This window comes from Actinia tenebrosa, unplaced genomic scaffold (genome assembly GCF_029948245.1).
Source record: "Actinia tenebrosa isolate PJP-AT-01 unplaced genomic scaffold, QUT_ActTen_1.0 PGA_scaffold14__42_contigs__length_11649687, whole genome shotgun sequence".
Lineage (NCBI taxonomy): Eukaryota > Metazoa > Cnidaria > Anthozoa > Actiniaria > Actiniidae > Actinia > Actinia tenebrosa.
This window is the reverse complement of record NW_028292574.1, coordinates 2,581,408-2,603,867: the sequence shown is the minus strand read 5'-3', so window position 1 is coordinate 2,603,867 and position 22,460 is coordinate 2,581,408. Positions and strand designations below refer to the sequence as shown.

The window sequence follows — 22,460 nt, the reverse complement described above, 5'->3', positions numbered from 1 at the left end:
CTCGAATTCACTATCGGCCGATAAAACAATGTCGATAGCTAAACTTATAAAAATATAAATCTTTTCTTTCATTTATGAACAAAGAAAACACTTAGTTCCGTCTCCAATAATTTAGGGGGGGGGGGGGGGGGGGGGGGATTAAACATTCAACAAGAACGAATTCAATTTTAATTTCCCAAAGATTTTCTCCAACTTCCACTCAAATGCGTCTTAGAATTATTTCTCTCGCGAATGTTTACAAGTTGTCAAATTCGAAACGTTTTGATTGGTTCTTGAAACACAATGACACTTATCTGATTGGTTGAACACAAACAATAGGAAAGGAATGTTGTGCTCGGGTAAGCAGCCGCTAGTCAGGGGAGAAAGCGTTGCGTGACGACACTGAAAGCGGCTGTGGGGGAGACTACTTCTAGCCAGGATCAAAATCTGAGCAGCACGATAGAAGGCTTAACAAGAAATCTCTGTGCATGGACTTTATTTAATTTTATTTATCTTTTAATACTATGTAGAAATTTTATTTTTTGGTAAAGAGAATGCGTGACATTGACCTTGCTGGTCGGTCCATTGGCTGGTATCTCTGCAGTTAACATATTTTTCATATTTTTTATTTTTGTTTAGTTTGACATTATTTATATTATATCATCTTTCATAATATTTGTCTACTGATTATTATCTATGATAATAAGAAGTTCTGCGCTTTTCTGCACTTTTCAGCTATTTCAGCTCTTTCAACTCTTTCAAGATAATAAGAGTGATGAAAGTAATTCAAGTACAGAAATTCGTGGAATTTATGACATTTCTGCACTTTTCAGCTCTTTCAGCTCTTTCAGCTCTTTCAGCTCTTTCAGCTCTTTCAGCTGTTTCCGTTTCAGCTTTTTACCGCGACCCTCCATGTCCGACATTTTTAAGCTTTGACTTCCTGGTTAATTTTACTTAAAAAACGAAAGATAACTAAAGTTATTATATGGCAAGGTAATTTCACGCGCTATGATTGGTCAATTTGCGGTCCATAACTTACGGTACGGACCGAAAAATGAAATGGTTCACTGAGTGTACGTACTTATGATCTTTTAAAACATTCAAATCTTTATCAAAAAAATATATTTCTGGATGAAAATTGTCGGAAAACCTTCAATAAATAATTAAAGATAACTGAAAGTCACTGGCATTTAATATAAAACTTATCAAACAAGCGACAACTCTTTCATACAAGCGAAACTCTTTCGATCAAGGCTCTACACAGCACTAGTTGAGCGATTTTGTACGACTATAGAAAAAACTAGAAAAACTAACTATGCTAAAGCTAAAACTATGTCAAACTACGAACTAAAGGGTGGTGAACAGCGGCTAATTCAGTAAATGAAATAAAGATAGTTTTACAAGTAGAATTAACGTAAATTTGTTATTTCAGTGAGCTAACAACGTCCAGTTTGAACTTATCTGAATCGATCGGGTGAAGAAGCCAATAGTTTCTTTCGTAAACGTTTTAAGCAGTTTTCTAGGCTCATCCGCTGTTGAAGTATTTCCATATTTCAGTAATATTTCACCCCCACTTGAATTTGAATGTATTTTTAGACAGGAGAGTTGGCAGTACCTTTTTTTAATTGAGTCGAAAGTGTGCCTTCTTCATGGCTTCAGCCGGCATTGTGCATATGGCGGCCTGCTTCAAACAGTCAAAACGTTGAAAATTGACGAAAACTATCCATGTTCAGCCAGCCGTAATTTTCCAAAGCTTCTCATTCATTTCTGGAGACAGTTTTTGAGTTTTTTTCTCAATAAAAGGCAGGAAAACAAGCGGAAGGCTGTAGTATTTTTCATCTTGGTTGTGAATATCTTGAAGTTTGAAGTATGACAGTTTTCTTCTCAATCTCATGTTGTGTTCTTGAGGTTTTCTTTTGATGCCTTTTTTGCTTTGCATTTATATGTTTTGCAAAATAAAGCCCCACTTTTGTTAACTAGATTTCAGAAAACTTTAAATTTTAGCTAAATTCTTTCAAAGTAAACTAAAACTTCGCCTTTTGAGCGACTAAAACACTACATGACTTTTGGCACGTACAGGAAGCCCTTCCAATGCAGTTCTCGTTTGACATGTGCTGTCAACTTTACTTTTTGTTGCTTCGCCTCTTTTTGATCTCAATGCCTTGCCATATAATAAATATCTTATTAACCTCGTTTGCTCGGTCCGTACCGTAAGTTATGGATCCTCGTTTTTTCCACTTTTTTATGGCCCGCGCGCTACGCGCTTCGGCCATAAGGCAGTGGAAAAAACTCGGTCCATAACTTACCGTACGGACCTCGCACTCGGTTAATAAGAGCTATATAATCCAATACAATATCAGTTCTATGAAATTTACCTTGGATGTCTTTCATTGAAATCGAAATTTTGGAGATTTCCGAACTCGTTATGGACAAATCAACACTATGGTAAAGACCTGAAAACTGGTTAAAAAAGGTGAGCAAAATATAAGCTAACGTAAGCTACGTAACGACGTTTGGTTATCCACATGAAATTTCATTTCGTAGTTTAGTCTATATAAATGTGTCCTAGTGTATATAAAATTGGAGTCAATCTCTTTAGGCATGGAAGGTTCATAGTTGGTAGTTGCCCTAGCAAAGATTTTCGGTCAAGTCACCTTAACAGTGACCTTTTTACAGACTAGCTCTTCATCCCCAGAATTCCAATTCCAAATAATTTAGATGTTGATTTTTGCATAGGAAGGACATCGGGAAAGCAACCCGGACACCGAAGCTCGATGAAAGTTTCTTCATTCACTAAAAACGGTGGCTATAACGCCCCAAAAATATTTCGGTAGATTGTTTACAATGAAATGTAAAATTTTAATGAAATTAATAGAGCCGCCATCTGTTTTACCCACATTATGCAAGCATTCAGGAATGTAGCTTTTGCTCATATCGTAAAAAAATACAATTAATTATAAGCACTTTTAGAAAGTACCTGAGCTGTCACTATGAAGAACGGGCCTCGGCTACTTAATAACATTTCTAGAATTAAGTCGCTGGGCTATTAGCAATTACATTCTTAACGTTATGAAACACTAGAATAAACCATGTTATCCTGAAGGTCTCAGTCTCACATTGTCTATTTTTTTGACGTGATAATGACGCTCGTAACGTTGAAACGTCGTCTACTTTGTTCTTTGCTTCGCAATAAAACAAGCCTCATATAACCTTGGATTATTTTGATAATTCAATAAAGCCCATCGGAATGAAAAATTGCTGTCAATCAGTAATTACATTCTTCGTCCCAGTAATTACTTCGTTGAAGAAGTAATTTATCGAAACTTCAAGACTTAAGACCTTAAATGGAATAACAGGAAGTTTTTGTAGCTAATTTTAACACATCGGGAAGATTTTTGTATTATATTGTTTAGGCGCAAAAGGGAACTATGATAAACCAATCAAGAAATAGTGATTAAAACCATTAATAACCAATCAAGAAGCAAGAAATATACTTAAAACCTATTGATTCTTCTACGTAATTGTTTGTGGATATAAGACAAGGAGCCTGTTTATTTCGTGTGACATTTGTTCACGACGGAACTGAAAACGATTTCTGTAGGCTTTCCATCTTTGAAGATGCAGATCAAGCCAGTAACCTTCAAGATGTTTAGAGTACAGTCTGTCATGGTGTTTGTACTTTGGCTTAACTTCATTCATGCAATTCCATTTCAAAGTAATTATGACCACGAGTCATATGTTGAAAACGGCAAGTTTTATTTCAAAAAATATATGCAAAATGTTCAAAGAAGAAGGCCGACAAATGCTTTATCAATCTTTGCGGGTTCGGATAAGCCCGCCGCAAAACCAACATTTATGTGATTGCTTAAAACTAGAGAATGGAATTTTATAAAGTTTTTGTCGGAAAAGATAAATATTTGACTTTTCAGCTGCCTTCTGACCATGTAGCGGAAAATACGTAAAACTATTGTTATTTCAACGCAAACCTAGCGCGTAAAAACGTAACGAGTGTACGTTGTCATATCTCAGTATCGCATTTTATTTCAATTGAATTGGAATCTTACAAGAAAACTTTCGACCACTCATCTAAAGAGAGTCACTCAAGAGCAAAGCATTAGAATACTCTGCTTGTTTTTACCTTAGCTCTTTTACTCCGACGAAGGACTAGCGTCCGAAACGTCAGTAAGTTTTTTCATCTTTTCACGGTGTATAATTTACCTTTTCATAATTGCTGTTTCATTAGAAACACCGACGCAGCTCACACTAGTTTTTAGCTAGTTATATCTTCTTATTGTTTTTAACTTAGTATTTCTATATTATTTTGAAAATAGAATTAATGTGGAACCAAACTAATTCAGAGCGAAATTTGGACAATTTTGTTCTCGCTCCCTTCGCAAAACTATTGCGTCAATTTAACTGTATTTTTCATATAATGTTCTTGGATTATCCTAGATTCTAACAATGTATTTTATTTTAAGATTTTTTAAATGTTTAGCCTATTACGGCCGAAAATCAAACAGTGCTATTTTTAGTTTTGGGCTTTTTTCTCCTCATCCCCAGGTACGATTTTTCTGAAATTTTCAGAATCCTATCAACTAGTACCATTGCAGCCTGTGTATAAATTTGGATGGAAAGTCTTGGGCAGAAAAAAAGTTATGACGCCGCTTGAAAATTCAATCCAAAATTTGAAGAATTTCAGAAAAATCGTACCTGGGGATGAGGCGAAAAAAGACTGTTTGATTTTCGGCCGTAATAGGCTAAACATTTAAAAAATCTTAAAATAAAAAACATTGTTAGAATCTAGGATAATCCAAGCACATTATATGAAAAATACAATTAAATTGACGCAATAGTTTTGCGAAGGGAGCGAGAACAAAATTGTCCAAATTTCGCTCTGAATTAGTTTGGTTCCACCTTTTAAACGCTATAATGTCCTTAAAATCCATCAAGTAAGAGCTATATATATAATACTATATATCTAAAAAGTAAAGGGCGGCCTTTCTTAAGTTTTAAATATATAGTTTTTTTGAATATATAGCTTTTACTTAGTAATGGATTTTAAAGGGACTCTGAGGTGCCAGACACATCATAGCTTAAAATGTACATCAAACCTTGTTGATTTTGAAAATCGAAATGAAAATTCCATGAAATGCGTTTTTTGGGGTGATATCGTCCGTCAAAGTTGCGAAATGACTTAAGCTGGGGCTCCCTGTGGAATATCGCGGATTTGATGGCTTGGGATGAATGAGGTGTGATGACGTCAGATAGTGGAACATGTTGGATAGCTGGAGCTGAATCAACCAAATTTCGCTATGGAAGTATGGCTGTGCTTTATCAATTTGAGCCGGAAATTGCTTGAGGAGAAGAATATAATACACCCGATGAAAGTGTGAGCGAGGACAGTGAGCTAGAAGAAGTGGCGAACGAGGAAAGGCTTCTAGGAATCGATGTGGTGTACGTGTCAGCAACTTTATCTTCACTTCCATCTTCTTTAAAGCCAGTATCTTCCTCATACATTCAGGGAAGGTAGATCTTTAATATCTTAGATACCACACATGCTGATCTTTTTGCTAAGATAACCGTGCATTCACCATGTAATTATAAATTGGCGATATCAGAACTAGCACAACGCAGAGGGCTGAAAAAGCATTTCAGCGAAATGAATATGCATTGAACGTATACGTATATGAAAAAGAAAATACCGAAAAAAGCTCACTTATTTGAAATATAAGAACCTAATAGAAAATACTTAAAGTGCCTATAACCTTTATAGGATTATGATCAATTTTGATTTTCTGTGTGTTGGAGATGAATAAAGAAAAAAAAATTTTTCGATTGACTAAATATTCCCGGAGATATAACGCCCTAAAGTACGCAATTTTTGCCACGCCCCATCAATTTGGACGGGATCGCGAGGTCTGGTACCTAGTTGGCGTCGAATGACGTCACAATAAGAACGACTCGGCTTCCAATAAATAAAACAAAGTAGAGCTTGGCTGTTCCTTCCAGTGTTTTTACCTGTTTTGGTCGCTTTATTTGCCTCTTTGTATCTTTGAAATTAACCAGTTGTCAAAGAAAGGCTGTAAGATGGAATCCATTGATAATGCTGAAGAATACTTTGATTCAAGCGACGAGAATGAGAGTATTTACGACCTCGAGGACGAAGAATTAGACGAAGCCATTCATGGATATCCCGAACAGAAATGTTTTGATGAAGAAGTTTATGACACTTGGGTTTTATCATGTCAAATAGTTCCATGCTAGTTTCTTTCATTGTTTATAGCTGGCCCCAGTTTTATAGTTACTTAAAAATAGGACTTACTGAATCAACACCGATTCTCCAAAAAAAAAAAAAAAAAACCTCAAGAAGTGTTTTGTAAATTTGGGTTATAAAGTTTGACTTTATTATCATTCTATGTTGTAGATATTACGAAAGATGCATGCAATAATAAAACTAGTCAATATTTTGTTCAATAATACCTGTTACTGACACAATTTAGGTACAACAAATAAAGTATATGTTATGTTTAAATAAAGAATACTTTTCCCTACAATTAGCCGCCAAATGTTGTATTAGATTAAAAATAGTTGTTGTTCGACTCATTCTCGCACCGGCAACTCAACTTCTTTCGGTGAAGACACGGAGGCAAGGCATCTTTTAAGACCTTTGGAAAATAGATAATTTTTAAACAGTTTGAAAACCAAAATCAGAGAATTAGAACTATCGAACAAGTCTGACAAGTAAACATTCCATTTGACCAGCGACACTTTTCGGCGATTACGATCCGACAGTTTGGTTTTCTCTTTATGGTTACAGACATAAATCCTTGGGATGCCAACAGTCCCAGCCTCATCTTTAACTAACTGAGGACGATTTTACGAGACAAAATCAAATCTCTGATTATAATCCTCTGTTAGGAAGTGTGTCGAAAATATGACGGAGGTAGCCGAGGGGTTGAAATTTGCTTGCTTTCTCTTCACAAAATCAATCCATCTTTGCTTCTGGGCGATTGTCGTTATGAAATGGGATCTTATGCAAGTATACACCTTTCGTAAAATCTGGGGTGTTTGAGCACCCAGCAACAACACATCTAGTCGGCATTTTCTCATATTCTGACCAAAGAACTAGTAAGAATCTTTGTTTATCAAAACATTCGTTCTTGTTGTGACGTCACCACTCAGCGAGACTCTGCTCGGTCCCAGTTTCCCTTTATCCCGTCCAAATCGATAGGGCGTGGCAAAACTGCGTACTTTAGGGCGTTATATCTCCGAGAATATTTAGTCAATCGAAAAAATTTTTTTTGTTTATTCATCTCCAACACACAGAAAATCAAAATTGATCATAATCCTATAAAGGTCATAGGCACTTTAAAAAAAACTCACTTATTTGTAATATTTGTTCAATTTGGAATGAGCCTTCTCTGTCATGAAGAGAAACTATTAAATGCAGTCCTAAGCACATCTCGGTTCAGACACAATAGTCGTGATGCATGTCATGTCTAATAATTACGTTGAGTTTAACATCAGAAAATATTGAAATCTTAAGTGAAATAAAATGTTTCATTTACCTCATAATCTTTTACCTAATAAGCTCATTTAACAACATAAACACATATCAGCTAGCTGTTTTCATCACGACACACTGTTGACTTTAAAATCGATTCCTAGAAGCCTTTCCTCGTTCGCCACTTCTTCTAGCCCACTGTCCTCGCTCACACTTTCATCGGGTGTATTATATTCTTCTCCTCAAGCAATTTCCGGCTCAAATTGATAAGGAACAGCCATACTGCCATAGCGAAATTTGGTTGATTCAGCTCCAGCTATCCAACATGTTCCACTATCTGACGTCATCACAGCCCAGGCATCCCAAGCCACCAAATCCGTGATATCCCACAGGGAGTCCAGATTAAGTCATTTCGCAACTTTGACGGACGATATCACCCCAAAAAACGCATTTCATGGAATTTTCATTTCGATTTTCAAAATCAACAAGGTTTGATGTACATTTTAAGCTATGATGTGTCTGGCACCTCAGAGTCCCTTTAACAACGTTTTAGCGTTTTAGTCGTTTTATCATCAAGTGATACACTAAAACTTTTATTGTTCGTATTTCTATATTCTTCGTTTTTAGGTGAAAATTTTTGCTCTGAAAGGAGTGACGGAAACTACCCAGATGCTGATAATTGTTATGGTTACATCTCCTGTTCTTCTCATCTTACCTACAACATGCCGTGTCCAGCAAACTTGATATGGAATGATCATAAAAAGCTTTGTGATTTTTCTGAGAATGCTTATCCTGCTTGTGGAAGTGTTGTTACTACAACTCAGGCGTATCCTACAAGTAAATAAATAACCGAAATAGTCAATTTATTTATCGTTAACTTTATCTTTCTACTTTAAACCATGTTCTACAGGACCAATCCTGTGAAAATCAGTTATATGACAGTCTAAAAGTAAAATATAACCATTTACCATTCCATGCATTGTGGATATAATGGCTAACATGTTTTGCAACCCACATGATAAGGCTACCGACATGCCTCTTGTAAGGGAATCCAGGAGCTGGATTCCGGTTTCCTTGGGACGGATTACTGATTCAATTTTTTATTTCCATATTGCTTTAGCCTGGAAACTATTGTACTCTGGAAATGTAAATTGTTTTTACTCATAAAGATTCCCCTATATTTGGAATAAAAATAAAGCGATGCGATGCATTTTTTGCAACAGCTTGCTGTTATACTGACAACAGTATTAATTTTTTTATCATCGATTACGGATTGTTTTACATGAGGCGAACCGATATATCGAATTTCAATTCAAAAGCTGATTGAGGAGGGAGGAGAAAAAGTAGAAGATAAGCAACGAACAGCACTCTACACATATACGGCAACAAGTCCTGGAATCGCTACTCCAACCATGCTTCCCGAGTTTTATCTTGCGTATGTGTATTTATTTATTTATTCTTCAGGTCATAAAACTCCTTCTACATCACCATCAAGTCCTTCTACAACAACAACAAGTATGTGTGTATTGAATATTGCTTTGTATTTTGTATGCAATTCATTTTACTCAATTTTTTCAACTTTTTTGACAACTTGTATTACCTTTCAGGGCAAGCCTCTACAACATCAACTCCATCAACTCCTTCTACAAATTTTTCAGGTATTGAATGTTGAGGGGGGAAATACCAAGCTCGGCGGTTTGAAACGAAAAGCGAAAATAAATTTCCTCAATGTTATAGTAAGAAATCTACACATATACGACACCAAGTCCAGGAATCGCTACTCCACCCATGCTTCCCGAGTTTTATCTTGCGTATGTTTATTTAATTATTTATTCTTCAGTTCCTCAAACTCCTTCTACATCACCATCAAGTCCTTCTACAACAACAACAAGTATGTGTGTATTGAATATTGCTTTGTATTTTGTATGCAGTTCATTTTACTCTATTTTTCCAACTTTTTTGACAACTTGTATTACCTTTCAGGGCAAGCCTCTCCTCCTACAAATGTTTCAGGTATTGAATGTCGAGGGGAGAAATACCAAGCTCGGCGGTTTGAAATGAAAAGCGAATATAAATTTCCTCAATGTTATAGTAAGAAATCATAAAGTATATAGAGGTTAACACATGTCAAGAGCTTATGCCGTTTTTATTCACGCGTATCCATGATTATATCGCGAACGCCAACACGTAGATATTACGTAATATAGTACACTAACAAAATTTAACAGTTTACCGGTAAGTGATATCGTATCATTTTCACTAAGATTTTTTCATGGCTTTATACAATGTTCGTATATTGACCCTTTTTACTAATGTAACATTAGGATGTCAAGTTGGTAAGTCTGTTAAGGACCGATGTGATCAGTTATGTATCTGTTCCTCATCGCGTACCTTGGTCAACTGTACCCGAATACGTAAGGAGTTCACCTCAATGACGGCAGCTGAGCGCATACGATATGTGCGTACTGTTAAAATTGTGTCAACAGATCCAAGGTAGGTGAGCCTTATCTAACAAGTATTAAATAACCTTGTTTAGTTATAAGAAATTCGAAATTTTCAGAATGAACTAATGTACCTGAAGTAGTTATCGTAGATTGATTAGTTTTACACCGTAGTGAAAATAGGAACTGACGTTTCGGACGTTTGTCCTTCGTCGGAGTCAATCAAATGTACCTGAAGTGTGAAGTGGAAATGTGCTTGCAAAATGTACGCAATGACAATACCTATTCGTCCGTTGCCTGTATGGGCATTTAAGAGGAGGCAATGTCCACAAGAATCAAACAAATGGAGGCAAGGTAGTATTAAGGCTTTCGGGTTCCACATACATTCTACATGAGGTTTTTTTCGGTTTGAAGCACGATGTGTTGAAAGAATTTTGAAATTTGGAGGCAAGGTTCAAAAAATCAAATTCGCTTTTCTTTTGAAGTTAGATAGGCCATCATTAGATATGAATCTCTGGATAGTTAGTTTTTGAAAATATTATTTTAGCTTCGCGAAAACGGCCACGGAAGAAGTTCGACCGAAGCCCCAAGCAAGAGACGCTCAAGATGAGTGAAAATGGCTAAACTTTCAACAGAGCTCGTGTACAAAATAAACCATCAATTTTGGAACTTTTTGTAACACTCTTTTTTGTTCATTGGACTGGACTGGAAAATAGGAGGCATGTGTCTACATATGCTAATTAGTTACATCAGAAGAAAAAAAAGATTTAACTATCTGAAATATCTTTAGCTGATTGAAATCACATTTAAGAGGCAGTCTCCGTAAAAGCGGCCCGCTGCATTTCGGGTCAGAAAATAGTTTTCCCTCAAACTTTTACTATAGAAACGTAATTACTAGTAAGTAACGAAAATGGCTTTGTTTTCTTGAAATTCATTAAAATGATTTTTTTACAGTGCATAAATCATGGACCACCGTTTTCAATAAGTTTGCATTTATTATCAATTGAAAATTGCCCATATTTTAGTCGTCACTGCTCGCGAAATATTAAACGCTTGAACAAACTATTATTTTTCCTGACTTTTACATTCATTCTAGTGTCAGGAATAAGCAAAATTCTAAATATTAAGCAAAAGGGAAAAAAGGAGAAAAAGAAGTATTCATACCCATTTGACGGCTTTTTGAAATCAAGACAAACCACCCCTCACTAAAAAGCTTTTTTCTCCCAAGTCCGGAACGGGTTACTTAAGTTTTTTACTTCAATCTACGGTTGATAAAAGGGGATCCATAAAAACATTTTGCGCTTTTTATGTATCTTCTTCACAGCAATTTCGGACTTTTTCGTGTTTTTACCAAAATCTTTCATGAAATATGCAAATTAAGTACTGAAATAAACTATAACTAACCTTTATTACTTGCTTGAATTTTACTATATCCGGTGTTAACAACACTAAATGTGATCTTATTTTCCATTTTAAACTACTTTGAAGTAAAATCGTCTCCAAAAAATACGTTATGATGCGTTTGACGCGGTATATGAACTGTTTTGAAGTTTATGCAAATTACTTATTGATAATGTAAACTAATTTTTCTAAAGTAAATTTTTCAAAACTATATTTCTTTTCTTTTGTTGTCTTGAAATAACTTAAAAACCTGTTAAAAAGCATCTGTCTTAATATATATGATCTTCTCAAACGGCCCAAACTAAGGAAAATAGTCAAAATGCAATTTATCTACCACGACGGAATGAACAACTTGGTTCAAACAAGTGATTAAATACGCGAATTAAGTCCAAGATTTTACTTAATTTGGTAGAAATGTCCGTATTCAATTAATTTAGGTATGTCCAAGCGAAAAAGGCCCCATAAAATACAATGTTATGATGCTTCCTGGTTAAATGTGACATCGATTCACTGCCATTGTCATTTATTTGGTCAATGATTCCTTCGTTTAACACGGGTTGGACATTTATATAGTTTCTCTATCTATCAAACTATTTGCCTACTAAATTTACAACTAGAAATGTTCTTTATTAAGTCAGTCCATGAAGCAAAGCCAAACTAGAGCTGAATTTTGTGACAAAAGCACCCCTTGGGCTAGTCCCTCTGGCCCGTTTATATCGCTGGCATTTGAATGGAAAGTTTTTCCAAAATTATAAAGGTCAACGTTTGGCTTTTTTCGACAAGTTTAAATTTCTAAGATGTCGAATGCAAATAACATTCGAATTCCCTGTAGTATTTATGTTTGTTTTGTGTCCCGGAAACATCTCCTACTTTCCCTCGCCAGAAATTCTTCCCTTGCCCCAATAAGCTTGGAATCCAGTCCAATGAACGAAAAAGAGTGATTCATGAAGTAGAAAATTCCAAAATTGTCACAGATGGTTTATTTTTTTACAAACGCGCTCTGTTAGAAGTTTGTTCATTCATCTTGAGCGTTTCTCTCGTTTTCTAACTATGCAGGGATTCATATCTAATAATGGCCTATCTAACTTTAAAAGAAGAGCGAATTTGATTTTTTGACCCTTGCCACGAATTCTTGAATTTACAATTTTTCGATTCTTGTGGACATTGCCTATTTACTTTTTGCTAAAACTGATGAACACCACTTCTGTTGCTTTAATTAGTTAGAGCACCAAACGCCATACCTTCCACTATTATTGATTTATTATGATTTGACTTTTTTTTTCAGTTTTCAAAGTCGATACAATAACCTGATCACTCTTCATAGAGAAATATTCATTGGTTTCCGCATTCACCGAGAAGAACATTTTCTTACTTGGCATCGTTGGTATATTCTGCAGTATGAAAACCTCCTTAGACAAGTTGATTGTAATGTTACAGTTCCGTACTGGGATTGGACAGTCGTCTCAGGATCACCTTGGGGAACTACTGAGAGGGATGTTTGGTATTCAGGAAATAGTGGCCTAGGAGGAAATGGCGTAAATCCTACGTACTGTGTCAAAGATGGGCCATTCAGAGATGGAATTTGGAGGCTTCCACCATCTAATTTTTTGGATTCTCGATGTTTAAAACGAAATTTTACTGGCAACCCACCTGATGTCGTTGCTTTGTCCATTTTGCTAAACACGCCTGCGTCACTGTTTCAAGAGTTTGAACTTTCGCTACGCTCAACGTTCCACGACACAGTTCATTGCTTGATCAATGGAACCATGTGTAGCTTTGATTCATCTGGCGCACCAGAGTTCTTCTTCCATCATGCAATGGTTGATAAGGTAAATACCTGATATTCTTCTCGATTAACTCGATTTATCGGTAGGCTTATCAAATGGTTTGCGAAAACCTGCTTGGCTTGCCGTCCATCATGGAGTGATTAGATTTATATATCAATCTTTAAGTGATTTTTTAATGGTCTTAGATTTTACAAAATATGTGTTAGCTGTGGAATTGATCAAGTCATACACTATAATCTTATTTTTACTTTTGTTTCAAAATGATTAGCATAAAGCCATATAAAATATTATTTATTAAAAGTGTAGTTAAAATATTAAATGACAGTCATGTATCTAATTACGTACTGAAAAAAACGCAAAACCTTGACTTTTCCGTGATAGATCTGGACCGACTGGCAAAAGAAAAGCAACGCCCACAAAGAAGCTTATTTCAAACAATTAAATCTGAGATTGCCTTCCGCCAATGGGCTACGCTCAGTCCATTTGATTGACAACCAAGCATTACCAGGTGGTGTTCGGGTCTTGTATGCTGAAATAAACAATCCTCTGATGGAAAGGACAATCAAAGGATTAAGAAGTAGGACATTTATTATTTATCATATTCAATGTTATACACTATAAAAATGGTTTGGTTGAATCTACCACAAAAAAATGGTTGAAAAGTGGATCTGTGGTAATCAATTGCCAATGGTTGTAATGACCATTTATTAATTGGTAGTTTTAACCATTTTAATACACCATTAATAATTGGTTATAATGACCAATTTATGGTGGTTAAATTCACCATTTATGATTGGTTATAATAACCAATTTATGATGGTAAAATATACCATTAATAGTTGGTTATAATAACCAATTTATGGTGGTAAAATACACCATTAATAGTTGGTTATAACAACCAATTTATGATGGTAAAATATACCATTAATAGTTGGTTATAATAACCAATTTATGGTAGTTTCAACCACATCATAATAGGTTATTTTAACCTATTTAGAATTGTACCATAGGTGGATCTGTGGTAATCAATTTAGAATGGTTAAACTGTGTTATTTCAACCATTGTTAAATGGTTAAAAACAATTGTTAGAAATAACCATTTTTCGAATGAAAACCATCACAGGACTATAATTTCAAAACTGACAATGTTCATTAGGCTATAGCAGCTTGCATTAATAAAATAGTAGCTAGCTATAAAAGTCGGTTTAAGTGGCATTTGCAATTCTGCTGGAGGGCAATTCCAGACAACTAAGCCTTCAGCTGCCAGGCAAGCATATTGATTGAACATCTACAACAGTTTCATTTGATAATGCCGGGGTGACGTTGATTAGATTTATGTATCCTGCAGCATTCTCTTTATCCTGCAAATATTGTATAGCTGATGTTAAAGAAAATCATTCGCCTTTAGAGGTGTGGCTGGATTCATCGGGTTTAAGGTTTATTTTATTATTTTCGACAAATAAGTTTCTATACCACCATGATGCTGCAAATCGTTGGAGAAATGTAATAACTTTTTTCATTTCCACATACAGTTATTAACCTTTCTTTTTTCGTATAATTCCTTTTCTGGTGTACCTCGGCAGTTTTGTTTTACAGGGAATGGCATGTTTTTATGTTATTCAATATAAAAAATCTTTAGTTTTCTACATCAACTCTTATGTTACCAAATGCTAATGCGCCAAAACAAAAGTGCTGACATGATTAGAAGAAAACTAGTAATATATAATACAAAACCCGTATCAGTGTTGGCGTCTTATAGGTAAATAAGTATCAAAGCCACTGAATTTATTTGCCAGCTGCCTCTGCAAACGATTAATTTTCAGGGTTCGTAGGTCAAACTTTGGTTTCTATTCTGCATTCAACACACTGTCAAAGAATTTCAAGAATCAGAAATGAGCACCTAGTAAGGCTGCCCAAAGGAACAGCCTCAACTTGGCATATACCATAAGGCAAGTGTTACTACAGTATGTAAGCAACAGTTTGCCTTGATATAACAACGGCTCCTGATTTGAAATATCTAATCTTGTGTGCGAGTGCATTATAGCACACAAAGGTTTGTGAAGAACAAAATTCAGGGTCAGTAAACTGGGCACTTATGACTGGTCATCATGCATGTAAGTTCATTGGCTTCAATAAAATACGAACAAAGTCCCTTGTATAAGCACGCTGTACACATAAACATAAGCATTGCCGGCCAATGAGTTGCACATGTGACTTGCCAAAAAGGCGCGGAAAAGACCACTCAGATCGGTCCGAAACATTCGTGATAATATGCAATATTGCCAAGGCATTTTTCGAGATGAGTAAGCGACGTTATTCTAAAGTATTAACACTATAATATAAGCTTATTACCTTATCAGTGACTCGGCTCCGGCCATACACAAATGAACTTCTTTTGCGTCTTGAGAACCGGAATCATTCGTGAGGGCCATTCGTTGCTATCAAGCATCTCGAAGCCAACGAGGTTCTCTCCGTCATCTTGGTTTCCTGTAGCAAAATTATATAGTTTAACCTCTTTTGAAACAGTCATGACCATCAATGATGGGGAGACCATGAACAACACATGAATTCTTCTGATATACATTGTATTCACTGATCAGGAATGGTTCTAACGTTATTTACCTTAGTTTAGATGCGTCACTGAAGACTTGAGGTTCGATCCTGTAATAGGAAACTAGTACTCTGAACATCTTCTGTAGTTAGCTTTTCCTATTTAGAAACGCTATATTGAAAACAAACTTATTTTCTAAACTCTTGCTGTTAACTCGTCCGAGACTTGGAAAGAAAGAGACCGAGATTGTTTGCTATCGTGTTTTTGATTCCTGGTTAATCACAAAAACGACGAATCAGAACCCAAGAAATGCTTCCTGTTGACATAAGTTCAACAGAAGGTAAACAGATCAACTTTCAAAAGTCCAATGTTCAAGATAATTCCCGCGTGTCTCTTTTCAGAGCGAATCAGAATAATTACAATGCTTCACTGCTGACATAAAGAAAACGCTAAACGCCATCATATTTAGAGCATCTCTCTTATGATAAGTCGTTTGGTTTTCGAACATGAAAATTACCAATCAACTTATTCAACATGTGAAACCACTGGATTTTCCAGCCATGCAATGTATTCAATCTTTAAAGAGTCACCTCCTTCCGATGAACTTTGATCTAACAAATCTTGATTATGAAAAATTAATTAGTTAAATAAGTCAAAAAATATGTTTTAACCAATTTCCTTTTGGTTCTTTTGACCTGTTGGACTTGCCGTGAAATTATCAACCATTTAATCATTATTGGTTAAATCAACCAATAACAATGGGTATTTATAAGTATACCATTCTCAATTGGTTACTTTAACACTGGTCAAAAACTAACCAATCATCAAATGGTAGTTCCAACCAATTTAGTGAAATAGTTATATTAACCAATTAAAATGGGTATTTATGAGTATACCATTAACAATTGGTTGTTATCATCATTTTATTTTGGTATAGTTTTTCACATTTGCACTGGTCAAAAACTAACCAATTATCATTGGTAGTTTCAACCAATTTGAAATGGTTATGACCATTAATATTGGTAGTTTCTACCATTTGATTTTGGTATGCTCCCACAAGCCAAAAATAACCAATTATCTTTGGTAGTTCCAACCAATTTTGAATGGTTATAACCATTAATATTGGTCGTTTCAACCAGTCCATTTTTACAGTGTAGTATAAGACAAGAAGAACTTTCAAGCAAGGCCTTGTTTATTGTTGTTTTGATATTTCAAAGTTCTATATATTTTTTTACGGAGACATGGAAAAAGTGCAGGCTGAAATGAACTGAAAACATAATACCCTTCTTAAGCAAGTTTTCAGATCAAAAATTGGTAATGTCGGTGCGTTTCTACTCGACCAATGCCTTGTTACTTCCAAAAGCCTTATCATGATCAGGACGAACCCAATCAACACCTGGTTCCAACTTAATGCCAGCCATAAACATGAGTCTTCATTTCCTTCCAACTCTCCCCACCCTCTCCCCCTAGTGTTTATTGACTTTGACTTATTTCTTTATAGTAAACTCTGTTGATCATGGGCGGATCCAGCCAAAATTGGGGGGGGGGGGGGGGGCTTATTGAATTTCTTCCGTCAACACAACGGAAAACAATAAAAAAGCATCTAATTCTTTAGTTTTGATTAGTTTTGATTAGTTTTGTTTTGTTTTATTTTGTTTTGTTTTGTTTTGTTTTTTTGCTGAAAGGGGGCTTCAGCCCCCCTTTGCCCCCCCCCCTGGATCCGCCCTTGTTCATTAATTATTTAACTAAAAAAACGTTTTATGTGACTCCGTTATTCAACAAATATTTTAGGTGCAAGTCCAGAAATTTTGGGCAAAATCCCTCGTCGGCGTTTCAGTGGAATTAGTGATCGGGCTATTAAACTATTCCGTTTGAGCAAAAAAGAAGCTGCAGAAGCGAAAAGGCTTGAGGAGAAATATCAAGTGGATAACGAACACCTCAAACCCATCGGGAGAGAAGAACCAGTTATAGAAGAGAAGCTTGGATTTGATTATCACATCGTGTGTAATAAAGGTAATAAGTAGTCCTTGACCATTGTTTCTAGGATTACTAGGTTATCTTTTTTGCAGTATTGTAAGTTGGTTTTGTTGAGACGAATTTACTTTGAAAGAAAACAATAGCGCTCGAATAGACGATTTCCGAGATGTTCAAGCGCTTTCATAAATATATCAAGCGCAGACACGAAAACGAGGCATTTTGGGCATTGTTCTTATAAGAAACCTTTGAAAACCTTTCGGTTATGAAAAGACTTTTCTGAAGTAAGCTATATTTTTCAAAAAGTTATAATCCGGCTCCTTACTAAAAATAACTTTAAAGTATTCCTTCACGTAGTGTTTAATAAACCAGCAGATTCTTATACCCGATAGAACACGATCTGCGAGTTTATTGAACGGCTTCAAAAACTGATGATGTATGTTCTCATATTGTACTGAATTCTTAACGAAATGAACCAAGTTTGATAGAGAAAATCCAAGTTAATGTTTAATTAGACTGTTATCAAACGTGTATCAGCAACGTTCTCTTTTATTTAGTGGTTTGGAAATCCGTGATTTCAAGAGGAAAAAAATGGCACATCAGTTTTGCAAACTTTTGTTGATTCTGATTGGCTAACTTTTTTTTCAAAGATTAGCTGGATGCAATGGATATTTCGTTATGACAAAAATTGAATTTTTTTTTGATAAACAAATATTTTTACAGCTTTGCTATGTCATAAAAGCAATGTTCCATGCTTAGTCGTGCGTATATCTAATTCTGGATGCACTTGGGAGGTTGTTTAAGCACTCAAAAAGCTAGAGTTGCACCCCGCTACGCCTCGTGCAGCTCTAGTTTCGCTACCTTATTGCTTAGCCACTTCCCGCGTGCATCCAGAACTGGATATATGCACGCTTAGCATTGACCACTCCTTAAAATTTTAAAGGTTTGTACGTGTTTTCCAGTAGTGCAAATAAGGTCTTACCCGAAAGTGCCTCGTTTTCGAATCTGAGTACGCGATTATTTTGACAGCGCTCGTCTGACTTGGAAAAGATCTATTGGGACACTAAGCTTGAGCGTAAATATCGAAACCCGCCGATATATCATTAACAAATAAATCAGGCTTAGCTATGTTCTGTTCTCTGATAAAACACGACTGGAGCTGTAGGACACGAAAAAAGTTATAGAAATCACGAGCCGTAGGCGAGTGGTTTCTATAACTTTTTGAGTGTTCTACAGCTTCAGGAGTGTTTTATCAGAGAACAGAACATAGCTAAGCCTGATCTATTCGCTTTATATAATAGATTTTTACGAAAAAAATAGCGTAAAATTTAAAAAAAAAAAAAAAAAAAAAAAAAAAGGATTTGTTTACAAAAAGAGCGCGCGTCTGTCGTCAAACTCACGTAAACAAATTTGATCTATGCGATGATTGGATAAAAATTGGTCCAGTTTTGACAGGTAATGACTGATCTGTACAGGCTGGCATATCAATCAATCAATATTTATTACAAACCATCAGAATATTGTGAAATGTTTACAATCAAGTTCCAATATTAGATTCTAATTATACAATTTTTAGAAACATATGCATAGTACTATATATATTACAGATAAATACAAATTAAATAATTGGTTTTACAAAGTGAATATTGATAATGGACTAATATAAAGTTTCGTTATTAACAAGAAAATAGTTACAATAATGCTAATGCGATAAGATTTAATATCCCGATGGTAAGGCAGTTTAAAAAGAAACCACTTGGCTTATAACATTTAAACTGCCTTAGTTGTATTAGACTAATTTATGAGGTAATACTAAATGAATAAATTCGATAAATTCACTGACAAGAAAGAACAACTGGTTTATATATCGAAAACAAGCTAAGGAAACATTTTTCAAAGTCAATTTAAACAAGTAAACAATGCATGTGCGAAGAATGTGTGTGAGAAGATACCAAAACCACGACAGCTTTATACATTTATTGCGAGGATGTGCTTAATTTAGCTTTTATTCGAAAAGATTGACTTTTGGTAATTTCGATAATAGCAAGTTTATGTAGATCCTAGAAGGCCGCCATGTTTGTTGCTTGGGCTACACTCGCGTGTTTTCCCGCCAAAACCGCCACAGGGAAACCAATATCAATACAGTGATTAAAATAAAAGCCTTCAATTTACTCTTTAATTAGTCGGCTACAAGTCTAGTTATAATTAACTAATGTTCTGAATTTTTAGATAACTATTGCAATGGAAAGCCAAATGGCAACTATCCAAGCCCCAAAACCTGCCAAGGCTACATCGCCTGCTCTAATTTCTTTACCTACCATATGCCGTGCCCCGCCGATCTGTATTGGAATGATGAAGAGAAGAGATGTGATTGGTCTCAACATGCGAATCCCGGCTGTCATGGGATGACAAAAAGTGTAGCATTCACACCACCAAGTAAGTGCCTAGTTACCCGGAGCGAACAACTCACATATCTTCCTTAGGAGCCATCGTTTTTCAAACCCATCTATATTTAGAACGATTTCCCAAACACTCGAGAAATAAAGAACAAAGCTATAGTCAAATACTACGAACTTAAAAATATCCAGTCCAAGATAATGATAACTCGAAATAGGTAATGGGCTCCTGCTCTGATATTTTATGCGATTCCTCTCCAAGATAAAGTTGTTATTCGTAAAGATTCATTCAAAAACCAATTAGTGCCGAAATTTTATTGCGTATTAAAATGGCCGGTATGTTCCTCAACTCATTCAGTAGTAACTGGAACGTTGACTTCTATCAATTGGGCCTTAAACCTATGGAACCAATTTCTGCCTGCAATAATATTTTATCCTTTGCACCCTTTTATTAATATCAATTAATTTTTTTTTAGGAAATTTCTGTACAGGGAAAGTGGACGGTGACTATCCGAATCCTAACGACTGCTATGGGTTTATAACTTGTTCAAATGGTTCGAAGTATGAAAAGTACTGTCCTGCCCTACTGATGTGGAACGACGTTAAAAAACAGTGTGATTGGCCAAGTAAGGCGTCTCCTCCTTGTCAAGTCTAGGAAGCTTCTGGGGATGTTGGACTTTATCCAAGGCGGTTATCTCTTATACTCTGTTTGTGCACGAGATAATATGTTTCATGTAAAGAACTTTAAGATTATGATAATAATGAAAAATGATAAGAAATATAAAACAGTTTTCCTGTTTTATGCTTGGGTCAAAACAATCGTATTGCTGACAGAACACGGGAGAAAAGCATCCACGACGCGAAGCGGACTGGATTCCCATTTCTCAAGTGCTCTCTCAGCATTTCAAGTGTTTTGATCCAAGTATTAAACACGAAAAAATTCTCTTTGAAATTTCTTTTATAAAATAACAAGCGGAAAAATTAAGGAAATGAAAGTTTAGTTTCAAATCTGGATCGGCGCAAGGTAAAGAATTACGTGAGCATATTTTGATAATCTCACCATACAATTTTTTTTGATAGAGAGCGTTTTATACCTAAAGCATCTTTGAAATAAGTAAATAAAATAAGAATAAATGCAATTATAAAAACTATCTCTATTTTGTTTTTCGAGATCAAGGGACAGGAGAGTTATTTGCGGCAATATCTAAGTGTCATGGCGAATTAATTGGCCTTAACAGAAACGAATTGGCAACGGGGATCAAGGAGACTGGGCCGCATTTGGCAGATAGGAACCGGTTACGCCGTGGGGTAGATCTAGATCCCGATACGTGATACATCGATAGTATATATATACGTAAGGTCTTGGCTTGTCACACACGAGTATTTAAGAACCAGGCTACGTGCTAAATCAATTTGTTGTTTTCTTCTGACACGAATCACTGACCACTATGCACCAAACCTCACGCTGAAAATCGAGCCACGCGCTGAATCGCTGGAAATTTGATGATAAAAAGACTCGTCAATACAAGGGCACTAGGACACCGAATGTGGTTGGATTTCTATAGGTTTTTTTTTTCCTTTCGATTATTTGAATTAAATCAACGTTATACTTGTTTACTTATCTTGTGTCTGTGTTCCTTCGTCCGCTGTTATAATGCAGACGTTTTCATTCCAAAGGTCAAACGGTTTGAATAGCCTATGAGCGTTACTTCTTTTAATAGGGCTCTATATGGAACTTAAGGTGAATTTGATTAACCATATTAACTCTGGACGGTTGAATATTACTGACGTAAGGAGCATCACGCGGTGGCGTTGTTGTTGGTATAGTACAAACAGAGTCAAGTACGGAACGGCCGTTAAAGAAGTAACGCTCAAAGGCTATTCAAACCGTTTGACCTTTGGAATGAAAACGTCTGCATTATAACAGCGGACGAAGGAACACGGACACAAGATAAATAAACAAGTATAACGTTGATTTAATTCAAATAATCGAAAGAAAAAAAAAAACCTATAGAAATCCAACCACATTCGGTGTCCTAGTGCCCTTGGTTAATAAGACGGATTGCAATTAGGCTAACCCTGAGCAAGAGAGAATTCAAAACTGGAGTATTCAGCATTCAAGATACTGAGTCAAGCATATGTGAGGAGCGTTAATACCTGGGTGAACGTTATACCTACTCAAGGTTTGGCTCCTAAATGGGGAAATGGGGACCTTTACACCTCTTTGGCACTAATGGCGGAATGGGAGCGGAATGCCAAATGTTCTTAAAACATGTGGCTCAGAAACTTTCAAGAAAGAATGGGGAGTCGTACGCTACAGTAATTTCGTGGTTAAGAACACGCCTGTGTTTTGAGATATTAAGATCTGTCCATATGAGCGTCATCTGAGCGTTAGAGGCTCACCAATGCCATTTCGCACTAACAATGA

General features: G+C 35.8%; 1 protein-coding gene and 2 long non-coding RNA genes across 6 annotated transcripts; 1 reads left to right on the top strand and 2 right to left on the bottom strand.

The window, feature by feature from the left end:
* Nucleotides 1-1,153: 1,153 nt before the first annotated feature.
* LOC148911202 (uncharacterized) lies at nt 1,154-2,338 on the bottom strand. Its single transcript, XR_016119718.1, has 2 exons — nt 1,595-2,338; nt 1,154-1,511 (listed from the first exon to the last, which is right to left on the bottom strand). It is a non-coding gene; the product is annotated as an uncharacterized LOC148911202 (long non-coding RNA).
* LOC116298694 (uncharacterized) lies at nt 2,322-21,183 on the top strand. Of its 4 annotated transcripts, none has more exons than XM_089029527.1 (12): nt 2,322-2,452; nt 8,111-8,320; nt 8,948-8,998; nt 9,091-9,141; nt 9,324-9,374; nt 9,467-9,574; nt 9,808-9,976; nt 12,611-13,154; nt 13,494-13,689; nt 17,454-17,675; nt 19,866-20,072; nt 20,509-21,183. In XM_089029527.1, the coding sequence occupies exons 2-12, from the start codon at nt 8,206-8,208 to the stop codon at nt 20,685-20,687; spliced, it is 1,893 nt and encodes a 630-aa protein (XP_088885653.1). In that variant the 5' UTR covers nt 2,322-2,452; nt 8,111-8,205; the 3' UTR covers nt 20,688-21,183. The 4 variants fall into 4 exon arrangements, with proteins under 4 accessions (XP_088885653.1, XP_088885651.1, XP_088885650.1 ...); XM_089029525.1 differs by lacking the exon at nt 2,322-2,452 and adding an exon at nt 3,507-3,694; XM_089029524.1 differs by lacking the exon at nt 2,322-2,452 and adding an exon at nt 3,508-3,727.
* On the bottom strand, nt 14,219-15,960 carry LOC116306482 (uncharacterized). Its single transcript, XR_016119717.1, has 3 exons — nt 15,734-15,960; nt 15,464-15,598; nt 14,219-14,472 (listed from the first exon to the last, which is right to left on the bottom strand). It is a non-coding gene; the product is annotated as an uncharacterized LOC116306482 (long non-coding RNA).
* Nucleotides 21,184-22,460: the final 1,277 nt, after the last annotated feature.

Bases quoted from the DNA above. Each gene is read 5' to 3' on its own strand.
- LOC116298694 (XM_089029524.1), top strand. From the start codon at position 3,598: ATGCAGATCAAGCCAGTAACCTTCAAGATGTTTAGAGTACAGTCTGTC. The intron at 9,375-9,466 runs GTATGTGTGTAT...ATTACCTTTCAG, and splicing joins TCCTTCTACAACAACAACAA to GGCAAGCCTCTCCTCCTACA. The intron at 9,977-12,610 runs GTAGGTGAGCCT...TTTTTTTTTCAG, and splicing joins ATTGTGTCAACAGATCCAAG to TTTTCAAAGTCGATACAATA.